The sequence below is a fragment of the Dermacentor andersoni genome, chromosome 3, assembly GCF_023375885.2.
Source record: "Dermacentor andersoni chromosome 3, qqDerAnde1_hic_scaffold, whole genome shotgun sequence".
Lineage (NCBI taxonomy): Eukaryota > Metazoa > Arthropoda > Arachnida > Ixodida > Ixodidae > Dermacentor > Dermacentor andersoni.
This window is the reverse complement of record NC_092816.1, coordinates 45,479,513-45,492,826: the sequence shown is the minus strand read 5'-3', so window position 1 is coordinate 45,492,826 and position 13,314 is coordinate 45,479,513. Positions and strand designations below refer to the sequence as shown.

Genomic DNA, 13,314 nt, shown 5'->3' with positions numbered 1-13,314 from the left:
TCGAAACACTTCGTCACGTTCGCAAACACCTAATTTAACCTGCAAAGTTTTAGAAAGCTATCGTAATCATGTTAAACAATTCCGTGTTTGAACTTTACCGACAACGGTGGAGCCGTGTGTTGCTATCTGTCATATTCGATGTCGCATACTACAAATTATGCTACAATACTTTATTATGGGTAGCGCTTTCCTAATTCACCATGTTATAATTACGAGTTCCACTTACCTCCTAGGGGGCAAGCTGGATCTGTGAACATTAAAAGCACAGCAAGCGGGCGAGCCTTGGGCGCCTTTTTCTGTTTCGTTGCCGTTGAAATCGAAGCAGACGGCAAAAAGATGAAAAAAGTGCGCCTATAACGAGGCGGCCGTTGACGAATAATTAACACACATAAATGCATTTCCACAATTTATTTTACTTTGCTTCAGCTGTAACATAGAGTGAAGAAACAGTACATTTTGTTTTCTGTATTTCTTTCTTCAAACGACTGTTTCGCAGACAATATTACATGCCGTCTGCGCACAGTCGCTCGAGTGTCGCCACTCCTAGCAGACGACAAGTCAAGAGCGCGCAATGATCGCACGGCGGAGCCCGTCAAGCTGGCGTCGCCAGGCTTCTGTATGCGTACGGGTTTCGGAGGCCATGTTTTAATTGGAATAGCTTTGTTCATTCCCGTGAGGTGGCGCTGCAGTAAATATTGTTCAACGTTAAAAAATGACTTTGTGACTATTCCTTCATGTTTCGGTTGGCTCTTTGTTGCATTTGATAGCAACGGAAGCAAGAATTAAGCAGCGGTATAAATTTTATAAACATCAATGCATTAAGTATTAAACAAAAGAGAAAAACATTACCCCTTGCTGAGATTCGAACCCAGGTCTTTTGTGTGGGAAGCAGACATTCTACCTCGGCACCACGCCGCGTGAGTGCTGCCGATCGCAGCGCCCCCAACGGCGCTACGGTCGTTGGCTTCACTTTGAATGCATTGAAAGAGCGGCCGTTCCGGACACACTCCATGTTCTAGTACACTCTACTGCCGCATATAGAAATAGGTAATATTGCGAAACAAAGCGTCCAGAAGACAGTAAGAATCAGAATCCGGTTGAAAAATGTGGCGTCTTTTGTGGGCCGACCCCGGAGATAGTGCACAGCCGTGCCAATAATGTTTTCATTGTTAGTGTTTTGCACATTTATTATTTAAGTATGAGAAGTTGGAAGGTAAAAATATGCAGATCCAACGCCCTGTGGGAATCGATGTAAGTGAAGCTTTGTCTGCTGTTTGCGTTAATTGGCGGTGATATATTGACCGCATATGACAGTCGTGATGTGCAATGTTACCCTGGCTGCTCTGCTCGACGCTTTCTGGGAGCCTTCGTCTCCTCGGCACTAAATGCACGCTTGGGCGCCATTCTGGGTTCTGGCGTTGTAGGTCGCAGAACTGGCTCACCTCTCTCTATTTCCTTGCTAACATTCTCCCCGCCTGCTCCCTTTGCTGTCCTTGCTGTTGCAGTGAGCAAGGAAACAAGCGCAGCAGCTCCCGCACTCCATATGGGGGGGGGGGGGGGGGGGGGGAGGGTCGCGCCTAGTCACGGCGTCGAGAGGGCACTGTGCACAGGCAATGCAGCGTAAATTTGACAAGAGCTTTTCGGGTTGTCTTTGTGCCACACTCGTGTCATGTACGCTAAAGGCCAGTGTCGCGAAAAATCCGCTGTCGACGCCTGGGACATCGCTAGGCGAATAATCAGTCTGAACCACAACCACGCAGGAAAAAAGAATGGCCACCACCTCGTTTGGTTACGAGTTCATCATCGATGACAAGAAGGTTTTGTCTGCCACCACCAAAAAGGTGTCCGAGCTGAATGAGAAGTTGAAAAAGGCCGGAGTAAGTGATTGCTTTCTGTTAATTCAAATACACTACCTTGGTTTTTGTCACAAGCTGTTAGTGCATATGTCTACTCTACCAATTTTACGTAAAGTTTACGAATTCAGAGGCACCTAAGCAGGCCCTGAACCACTTACATGTTTATCGAAGTGGAGAAAAGCATTCGAAGTTAAAATAGGCTATTTGTTAAACACTTTGTCATGAAAAGTACTTCCGATGTGTTCACCAGAAGCGGATGCCTTTAACTGCCAACGTTACGACAGAGCGAGGCGTGCTCACAAGGCACCGCCTGCTATATGTCACCATCACCATATGTCACCACGCAGGTCACATTTGATTTGGGACGTTAATGTAGACGCCACTGCCCCCGATTTTGGTGCCTGCGACGCGCCAAACGTAAGCCAAACGCAGTTGTCGTTAGCGAGCAGCACAGCGCTGAGCCAGTGGACATGTCGGTGTACGCTGCCGTATCTGCGCTACGTAGCAGACCGCAGCTACACTCAGGTGTAGTGCATATTGCGCAGCGTTTGCTTTGTGCCCGACAGGGCCGTGTGCGTCCTCGCTCTCATACGATCCAGTCTGACCATGCTGCGTGGTGCGGACCGGCTTTGTCCTCCGCCTGCGTGACTGGCGAATAGTAGCCACATACAACAAGTGCATTGTAACACGAAAGTGTTTTATGCCAGGGTACTTCCTGTAACGGATGCCACATTTATTACCCATGCTCTACAAAGGTCATCGCATATTTTTCATACTAAAGTAGTCCGGTCATACTTTGCCCGCACTAAAATCTTCCAGAAATCATTTTTTCCACTTACGAGCGAAGAATGGAATCATTTACTAGAATGCATTGTTGAATGCATATGTCATGTTTCATTTGAAAATATGTGGAAAAAGCATCTTTTTTAATCCCTCTCCTGCTTGGGCAGCATTGCTGCCTGCAGTATTGTGTAAATAAATAAATAAACAATGGATGCAACATTGGCGCTAAGAGTAAAACAGCTGGCTTGTTGCAGCACTGTGGAAGCTGCACAATTTCTTAGTGTATAGGGAACGCCGAGTGCCCATCGAGGTGTGCTCATCCGCGCCACCTCGTCTGCGTAGCGTCTGCTTACAGTATGATAAATGGCAATGTATGTTGAAATAATGAGCGAAGAATATGAGGTTTAAAATACCTGCGTGTTCTGATGATAAAGTGAACACAAAATAAGATTTATTTGAGAAGCGAGTTAAGCATGCATATTTCATAGCTTGTCTAAAATGACACCCAAAATTGTAACACTATCATTTATTGGTAAGACATGATTACTTAATGATACACCTATGGGAGGGGGAATAGTCGATTGAAGGCTATGAACTAAAACAAAATGTGTTTTTGTAGGACTTATTCGAAATAATTTGGTGCTTTAGTGAGCACCACCTGTATGTGTTGCCAAGTTCAGCGTTCAGCTGATCTCGCAATACTGTCAGTTCCTAGAGAGATGAATAAATGGTTGTGTCCTCGGCCTACAAGAGGAACTTTTGACTGGTAAGCTCACAGGGTAGATTGTTTATTAACTACAAAAACAGTAAGGGACCTAATAATAAAACCTTGAGGAACACCAAAGTTGATAAAGTTAGCCGTTGAAAGGTGACCGTTGCCATGTACAACTTTAGACCAATTAGTTATGTAGCTATGAAGTTTTAAGGGAGGACCACTGATGCCGCAGGTCGTTGTAGTTCATACAAAAGAATAGAATGGTTCAGAGTACAACATGCTGTAGTTCGGTCAATGAATGCTGCTCCCACAATTCACCCGGTATCTATAGACCTGATTTTTTATGGCCTCGTAGCGCAAGTGTCAGCGTAACCGAGCGAACGAGCACAACGGCGAAGGATCAAAGAGCGACACGGAGTGCATCGGAAAATGACATGTGACGATAGTGAAGAGATCGCGAGGACGAAAGAGGGGGAGGGGAGGGTGCGGCGAAAGCGTGAGAATAAAAGCATAGTGCCCTGCACGACGCGTGCTTTGTGGCGACGATGGCTGCGAGGTGGCGCCAGAGTAGAGCGCGTCGTCTGGATGGAGAGAGTGCTGCATGAACGGACGTCGGTCTGCGGCGGCTGCTGTGAATCCCACCCACGCATCACGATTAGCGAGGCCGTCGCGCCACGCTTCGCTCCGTTTGCAAAGTGCCGCACGAGACAGATTGTCCGCGCCAGCCAATATGTCGTGAAATGCAACCACGTAACCGCAGATGAATTTTTTAACCTTCGGCTCGCGTGAAAGAACGCGCTTTTAAAAAAATCTGGTGGGGCTCGCTGGACAGGCCGGACGGACGGACTCCTCAGTGGCGTTCCGTGATTCTCCTCGCACGGGCGTGGTATCTTGCAGAAGACGTGGGGCGCTGTTATTGTTGCGGGGTGCTTTTCTCGTAGCTACGATTGTTTTTTTTTTTGCAAATACTGCTCTAGTAGGATACGTAACCGGCAATATGAGGCCTCAGGAGAGCAACCGACATTATAATAATGTAGCCGGTGCGGGATCTCCAAATGCTCTTTCTGGCTGTCCGCGATGGCTGTCCGCTATCGTGGAGAGCATGATCTACTTGGCACGCATAGGCCTCGGTGAGGCTCAACCTAAGGACCAGTCCGGATTCTAGCTTTGGTATTCCCGTTGCAGCTTCGGTGTCCTGGAGGTGCCACCAACGATACTAAATAAAGGCTCGTTGTTGCAACTGGTAAATGAAAACTAAATTAAAGCTAAATAAAAACGCAGCGATACCGCGCCCGTTCAAAGAGCATTATGGAACGCCAAAGAGGAATTTGAGATTATGAGCAAAACGAGAACAAGGTGAAAGCAGGAGCCAACGTTTCGACAAGTAGACTTGTCTTCTTCAAGGCAACATATGCTTTCCTCGCCACAGTATATATAGGTGGGGTTCTTCTAGAGGAGAGAGGGCGTAAGGCGGGTGGGTGTGGCAAGCCTCCTTCCTTTAGAAGAACCCCACCTATATATACTGTGGCGAGGAAAGCATATGTTACCTTGAAGAAGACAAGTCTACTTGTCGAAACGTTGGCTCATGCTTTCACCTTGTTCTCGTTTTGCTCGTCTTGAATTTCCATCTCCCGCCTTCCCCGTGTTGTCTAAAAAGGAATTAGGAATTTATTACCAGCCTGGCGTTGGCATGCACAGTGCAACTATTTCTGCCTTTTCGTCGCTTAATGTTGTTGTTGTGTTGCTATTTTGTTCTTGTTAAAAGTTTATTAAAATAATCATAAAATGTTTCCGCCCCCAGGAAGTGGATCCATTGGGGCGGAGGGAGGGACAGAGGAGGAGGTCAGTTCAGGTATTATTGACCATTTTTTGAGTGTTGTAGAAATCGAAGTAACGACTGGAATATGAGGCAAGGCTAGTGCCAGGCATCCAAATCCTGAGGCCTCATAGTAGCGGGGAGAGTGGCTATCGCTCTCCTGCAGTGCTAGAGTATATGTTGCCGATCCAGCAGTTGGTTCCTTGGACAGGATCGGTAAGTGGCTGAAGACGCATCCTGGTGCTGCGGGCTGGTGTCACTGCTGTCTCCCTGACGATGCGTCGCAGGCGTGACTTCAGCACGGGTGAACTTCCCAGGAACAAGCGCCGGATATTTTAGGGGATGTTTCCGGAGCGCAGCCCTTCAAGCCGCCTTCGCCTCCGCCAGGACTGTGTCCATGTGGATGTGGTATGTGTCATCAGGCACTTGTGGCCCCGTCTCTGAGGGGCAGGAAAGAAACTCCCTTGCCAGAGGGTCGCCCATTTGGTTGCCAGCGACCCCAGCGTGACCTGGTATCCATGCGAGGCACACAGTGTGGCCAGCCTCGTCGGCGATTCGCATCGCCCGGGGTATCGAGTTAACAGCACCATTGCGCGAGTCCAACCAGGCGCAGGCCTTTATGGAGGCCTGCAAGTCTGTGTAAACAGTGTGAGTGAAGGATGCAAAAGGAGGCTTGAGAATGACATTGCATGCAGCAGGTATCGCAGCTACTTCCGACGTTGATGGGTCGTTGCAGGCAGGGCGGCAGAAGGAGTAGGCCGCAGCGGTCCGTGGGCAGTAGTGCACTAAGACTGAAGCTTCATCACTGAGGGCGCCGTCGGTGTGGACAGCGTGGTGACAGGGAGAAGCGCGAATGTCTGCTTGATCTGCCTTGTGTAAGACAACTGCCTCTCTGCGTGATCAGCATTCACGTTTTGGGGGAATCGGTGCAGGTCATGAGACAATGTCACGGGAAGAGGGAAGAGGCATTGAGGGGACTGGAAAATGAAGAAGCGAGATGATGCTGCGATCGGATATCGTGGATCTTAGTTGGAACTGATGTGAATCCTTGGCAGCCTCGGCTATTGCCTGGTTCATTCATGTGGGCCATTTGAGCAAGGCGATGTAAAGGCATGAAATGCGGTAGGCTGGTGACAGCCCCCATAGCTTCATGGTTGAGCAATTGGAGTTCTTGTCGTTGCTTTTGGGGCGGACTGTAGATGCTATAGGCCGTATACAGCACGTGAAATTGGTAGAGCAGCCACAAGGCTCCTCACTTCCCCAGTTTTGTACGCAATCCAGCGGATTAGGCGGGAGTATCTGATGCCAGGTTCGAGTGATGTTGTGATGCCATGTTGCTGCACCGCTGGTTCCGTCGATGTAGATGCCTAGAATTTGAACACTGTCTTGCTGAGATATTTGTTTGCCATCAAAGATGAATGAAAATCGCAAGACTGATTGGGCTGGGTTTGTGCCCGGTACAAGTTAGTTTTGTCAGCAGAAGGCATGAGTCTGACCTGCTTTAGAAATGTTTCAATGGTATGAAGTCCAGCTTAAATGGCATCGGACTGATCGCCGTCCGAGACCCCGTTGGTCCATATTGTGACGTTGTCCATATACACATTGAAGCGAAGTCCAGGCATCTCAGCCATGCGATAGCAGATTACTGCCATCACCAAGCTGAGCAGTAATGGCGAGAAGACTGCGCCTTGCGGCACTCACAGTCGTGATTTCTTCGGTGCGGAGAGTCTGCCCTACGGAAACCTGAAATTCACGGTCATACCGAAAGCCGCGTATGTATATGCCCAAGGTTTGCCTGGAATGCTTTAGACCGACCAAAATAAGGTAATCGACAGCAAGGACCCTTTAGGCTTCCACAAAACACCTCGATCCCAGTTCAGGAACGAGAAATGCGTGAGTGCACTACCAAGTGAAAGAGCTCCCGTGAACTTGCGGCCCTATAACGTCAAACTATTCCAATATGTTTTTATTCCAATCTCCTTACGTCAAACTTGCATAACCGCCGACGCAAGGGTCGGGCGGTGACCCGCAAGGTGATCTAAACAGACCAATCAAACGCTCTCCTCATTTATAGGTCACTTTTGTTTGCTTTAATAACGAATAACATTGCCTACACTGAGCGGCTTGTCTCATCTAATTGGCTGATAGGAGGCGAGGAGCACACTCAAGTGGAGAGGGATTGAATGGGTCCGAACTAGCGCGCTGAAAATCGATTACCATATGAAGAGGATGGTTCAGGTGTCTGTGAGTGGTCCGTTTTCCCTTACTTAGCTTGCGGTGGCTGGTCGAAAATGGCGGCTGCATGCAACAGACGGTTAAGAATTCCGCTAAAAAGGTTCCTCAGCAACGAAAAGTTGGCTGAGCTTGGCCGTAAACGTGCCGGAAGTGCTAGAAAACGTAACACGGCCACGGAAAAAGTTTTATTGGACGCAAATAAACAATCCTCTACGGCAGGTACATGTAGCCAGTGCCCGAGTGATTGGCGGCAGTCATCTTCTATTCATTTCCGCAAGGGGCAGCCTGCGGCTATGCAGAGAAAAATTCAGTTTGGTTCGAAATATTAATGCATCTTTAACACGGACACGTCACTTTGACGCGATGAGTTTTCACGGTGTTGGGACGCCGCGTGACAGGTAGGTGCAGCCCGAAAACTTTTGACCAGTAGCCAAGGGCTGATGGCGAAAACGCGTCGAACCAGAAATAACTATTTTTCTTTTGTTCGGTCTAATCATGCGTAATCAGAGTGTACACACCATATCCGATGGGGAGCTATCGCGGTTTACGTGACGTCCTGTGACTGACAGGCGAAGTGAGGGTTACCCAAAAAAGTTGACCAATCGCGGAGGGCTGACTGCGGAATCGGAATAGAAAAGCTTGGAATAGCTTTACATTACAGCGCCCTTGGATAACGTAGCCATCTTTGTTTATTTAGGCAGTGTTGCCAGCATTACTAACGGCTTCTGGAGTTGCAAATAAGGGATGTGAACGTAGGAACCATCTGCGCTTCTGACGGCGGCAGTCGAATTGCTCCAGCCGTCGTAGAGTGATACAGGAGTCTGATATGAAGTCCTATTTTGTCACAATGGTTTAGAAATTGTTCACGTGGTTGTTGGGACAAGTCAGACGTGGGATCATACCACGTGTATCCTGCTCCTACGTTTAAAGCATCGCCGAAATCGCACTTTCATTCGTGCTGGCGTGAATGGCCAACTCTGCACATTACATTTCACATTTGGAAAACATTCGGAAGCGATTATGATATTCACACTATAGTGGCTACGCAGCCCGTGTAGGTAAATCTGTTTCATATCTACACGGCTAATGTGACATTCTGTTCGCTGTACTTACGTTGAAAGCTAATCCTATTTAGCTCCCCCACAGTGGAGTAAGAAATTTGAACAAGAGGGTATTAACGATACTAAGGAACTTGTTGGATAATGCATGCCTCGCAAAAGAACATAGAAGCTTAACTGTTATGAAACGTTTGGCGCATGTTCGATGAGCTGGACGGAATCTAACTTTCGCCTTTTACCACGGCAGCCAATTACTTGTGATGGCTTTCATGAACAGACAACCCATGAAAACGAAAGCTTCAGCCCCTTGTGATGTTCCCCGGAAACCACCACAATGCAGCCTATCAGCGTACTCCACTTCCTTCGTTGTAAACCTGTGGCTCACACACACACACCTGCGAAAACCCAGCGGTAATCGATGTAAGCACACTGGCTCAGCGCAGTGCCTACCGCGTGAGTGACTCCCGATGGCAGCACCACCGCATCTTTTTGGCATAGTCTCGAGATTGTCTGCATATCTACAATTACCAGTAGGTACAGCGAGGCGTGGCACTTGCGGAGACGGAGGACATTAGCGCGCATACGCGAGTAAGAGCGGGTGCGAGAGAGGAAACGTGGGGAATATTGCTCCTTGAATTTGAGTCTGCCTAAGTGGCCTAGGCACTACAAAGGAGTTTTTCAGCACATCTTGCATGCGTTTGTCCCTTGGCGGGCCGGCAGAAGTCTCGGAGCGTGGTAGTGCTGAAGTTAGTGTCGCAAGTTGGCGGCTGGACGTAATTATATTTGTTCAGCTGTGTTTTTTGGTAATGGTAATCTGTCATTATTTCGCATTATTGGCGGCTCCTCCAGGACACCAAAGCGGCAACGAGGACACCAAAGCTAGAAACTGGACTGGTCCTTTGGTTGGGGTTCGCCGAGGCCTGCGCGGCCACAACACATGGGGCCGCCCTGCTTCTTTCTAGCATTGGTTCCCTCCACTACCCCTTGGGTGCCCTGTAGCTCCTGGGCCACCTGCTTTATTATAAACTGAGGTACTCCCCTGAGGCCTCCATTAGCTAGTTACATGTGCCCTCCTGGAGCAGTGCTTGTTAAAAATGCAATCTATCGTTGCGACAAAAAAAGCTACCCGTGACCTATACAACATCAGTCAGAACATTGCCCGTTCAGACACGGTGATCACCAAACAGGGCACCCATGCCCACTGCCACACCGCACGGGCAGCCAGTGGCGGAGCATAAACAAACTCGACTGCACTCGGTAATGCCGGCATGTCTAGGGGACAATTCAACAACACGTGCCATAAAACCTCCTCCTTAGTGCCTAGGCAGAGTTACATATTCAAGGAGCAAAGGCCCCCAGATAGAATTTATCTCTCGCACCTGCTCTCGCTCGCGGCTGCCCAGAAACGTCGGGCGCCACAAGAAACGCCCCACCCCGCTGCACCTACTAGCAATTGTAAGAATGCCAGCGGGATGTAGGTGCCCTGGGAGTATCGACAGACACGCTACTCTGCACCTCTTCATGGTTCTTTTCATTGGTCGTGCAATGCTTTGGAAGCGTCAGGTTCCGCGACGGCGAAATTTAGTTCAGAAATGAAATAGCCATAATTTTTGTTATTTCATTATATTCTTTAATATGCTCACGTACGTTACATATTACTAAGATGTGCATTTACTTATGGCATCTTGTTGTAAGACAGCAGAAAGACTGAGAGGAATATTGCTTCTGCAGGTGACGTTAGAAAGAAGCAGCGACGAAGTGTTATTGGCTCGAGTTGATGATGAGAATAGAGCAGCTGCGGCGTGCAAAGACTACAAGCCCATTGGCCACAAAGAAAGGGGTATAACAACTAGTAAGTGATTTATCGTACCTCAATATCTATGATTCCATAGAATTCCCTATATATGATACGATTCCACAGAAGAGTTTGATATTCTGCACCAAGAGATACTGATGACCAACTGATCCAACATAGAAATGAGCGTAGCTCATAATGTGGGTCATCCAGTGCCTGCATGGTCTTGGGTGCATGGTCTTGGGTGCATCGCACTGCAGTGGTGCTCTAGATGATGAATGCTCCAGAGCCCTTGCATACGTAATTTACTACTGCAGATGCTCTCATTATTTCACATGCTTGAAACTTCGTCTACACCTGGTACATAACTTGCCCCTAATTTTATTCAACTGTAAGCAAGGCTTCATGTTTAGTCCACCAAAGATAGGGGGGAAACATTTTACAAAACTTCTTAAACGCTCCTAATTACACCATAAATGTTAACTGTGCCACGGCTTGCACTTAATATACATTGCATTTTCATTGCCATAGAACTCGCCAGCGACATTAGGAACTAAGCTGATGACGGCCGTGCGACACTTTCGAAGACTTGCTCTTTTTTTTTTATTCTTAGTCGTAATTGCACGCTGTAACTAACTGCAATTTTTTAACCTTGTACAAAGGGGCATTTTACCATTCTTTAAGGCCATGCTGCTTGCTCATTCACCCTTGTGGCTGAGCGTGGGCTATAATTATTATTGTACTTAAGTATTATAAATTAGAGAAATGTGCGGAATATTTAACCAACCATTATATATAGCTTTCATTGATTACGAGAAAGCGTTTGATTCAGTCGAAACCTCAGCAGTCATGGAGGCATTGCGGAATCGGGGTGTAGACGAGCCGTATGTAAAAATACTGAAAGATATCTATAGCGGCTCCACAGCCACTGTACTCCTCCATAAAGAAAGCAACAAAATCCCAATAAAGAAAGGCGTCAGGCAGGGAGATACGATCTCTCCAATGCTATTCACAGCGTGTTTACAGGAGGTATTCAGAGACCTGGATTGGGAAGAATTGGGGATAAGAGTAAATGGAGAATACCTTAGTAACTTGCGCTTCGCTGATGATATTGCCTTGCTTAGTAACTCAGGGGACCAACTGCAATGCATGCTCACTGATTTGGAGAGGCAGAGCAGAAGGGTGGGACTAAAAATGAATCTGCAGAAAACTAAAGTAATGTTTAACAGTCTCGGAAGGGAACAGCAGTTTACGATAGGTAGCGAGGCACTGGAAGTGGTAAGAGAATACATCTACTTAGGAAAGGTAGTGACTGCTGATCCAGATCATGACAATGAAATAATCAGAAGAATAAGAATGGGCTGTGGTGCGTTTGGCAGGCATTCGCAGATCATGAACAGCACGTTGCCATTATCCCTCAAGAGAAAAGTGTATAACAGCTGTGTCTTACCAGTACTCACGTACGGGGCAGAAACCTGGAGGCTTACGAAAAGGGTTCTACTTAAATTGAGGACGACGCAACGAGCTATGGAAAGAAGAATGATAGGTGTAACGTTAAGGGATAAGAAAAGAGCAGATTGGGTGAGGGAACAAACGCGCGTTAATGACATCTTAGTTGAAATCAAGAAAAAGAAATGGGCATGGGCAGGACATGTAATGAGGAGGGAAGATAACCGATGGTCATTAAGGGTTACGGACTGGATTCCGATCTGCCCACCTAACAGAAAGTTAGGTGGGCAGATGAGATTAGGAAGTTGGAGGGTCAACATGGCCACAATTAGTACATGACTGGGGTAGTTGGAGAAGTATGGGAGAGGCCTTTGCCCTGCAGTGGGCGTAATCAGGCTGATGATGATGATGATTATAAATTTGCAAGCAGATTTTCACTTACTTCACACAGTAACAGTAGGAAGATGTGCAAAACACCCTTCATGATTAATGTAAGCTATTGGGTCTGTGTTTTCTCAGCAAGCCCAAGAGGTGGTTCGTGGACCCTTTAACAGAGTCTCCTTAGATCGAAAAGGAGTGTCCTGACTGTTGATCCATTTCCTTCTGGGATAAGTTGTTGGCAACCCTAATGATAAAAACATGATAAAAAACTACGTACAGCGTGAAGGACAAGGACTGCGAGACTACATACACTGCGCTGTGTATGTCGTCTCTCTCAGTCCTTGTCTTTCCGGCTGTACGTCGTTTCTTATCGTGGATTACCAACTACCCCAAGCGACAACTCTAAAATAAAAACACTCGAATAAAAATAAAATCTTGTCTTTCCAGCACTGAGTTCTGGATCCATTTCATTCAAGCTGTCATACAAGCAAGCCGACGCTGCCGGCGGGAAATAAGGGACCATCGTCAATGTTGAGTACCGCGGCCTCAATCTCGAGCTTGTCAGAAAGCTTACACACTTGATCATTCATTACTTGTAAATATGCCATTTGATCATTCATTACTTGTAAATATGCCATTTGATATTGTACATTACTTGTAAATATGCCATTGTAAATAAAGCTCTAAATAAATAAATTGCCAGAGTTACCCATATTTGGCATTTCTTTTGAGTTGCCTCTGCCTCTTCAGATAATGTGTGTGGCTAAAAGCTTAGTCGCAAGTTGGCGCATACGTGCGACGATAGGACAAGTGTATTAGAAGCACCAGACATTTTTTGTTCAATTGCCACAGCGATTGATTGAAAACTATTCCACCGAGCTGGGGTGCTCGCCTCTTGCCCTACAAACAGGTGGGAGGGGTGGGGGTGGGGGGTGGCATGAAGTAGTCCTCGTGCGTTGAGGACAGTTCTGTTCCACTGCGAATTCACACCTTGCACAGACACCATATATTTAAATATATAGACACAACGAAGTTCATTTTATTCAAGAGAAGGAGGCAGCCAACTTTACTATTTATAATGGTATGAGTGACATATGCCTAGAGAATGAATGTTGCTGTATGTTAACCTCGCTTCAAATTGCTTTTCATGCTTTTCTGACCCCGAAATAAACCTGCAGTGACCCTTTGGTAAAGGCTTGCCAACCGCAGTTGAAATCCACGTGAAG

General features: G+C 47.2%; 1 protein-coding gene across 1 annotated transcript in view; it reads left to right on the top strand.

Moving 5' to 3' along the window:
* LOC126516248 (uncharacterized) overlaps positions 1-13,314 on the top strand; it is a 127,116-nt gene that overhangs the window by 44,385 nt on the left and 69,417 nt on the right. The window contains exon 6 of the mRNA XM_055064095.2: positions 1,761-1,877. Coding sequence (XP_054920070.1) covers positions 1,761-1,877 — 117 coding nt within the window. The remainder of the gene's footprint in view (positions 1-1,760; positions 1,878-13,314) is intronic.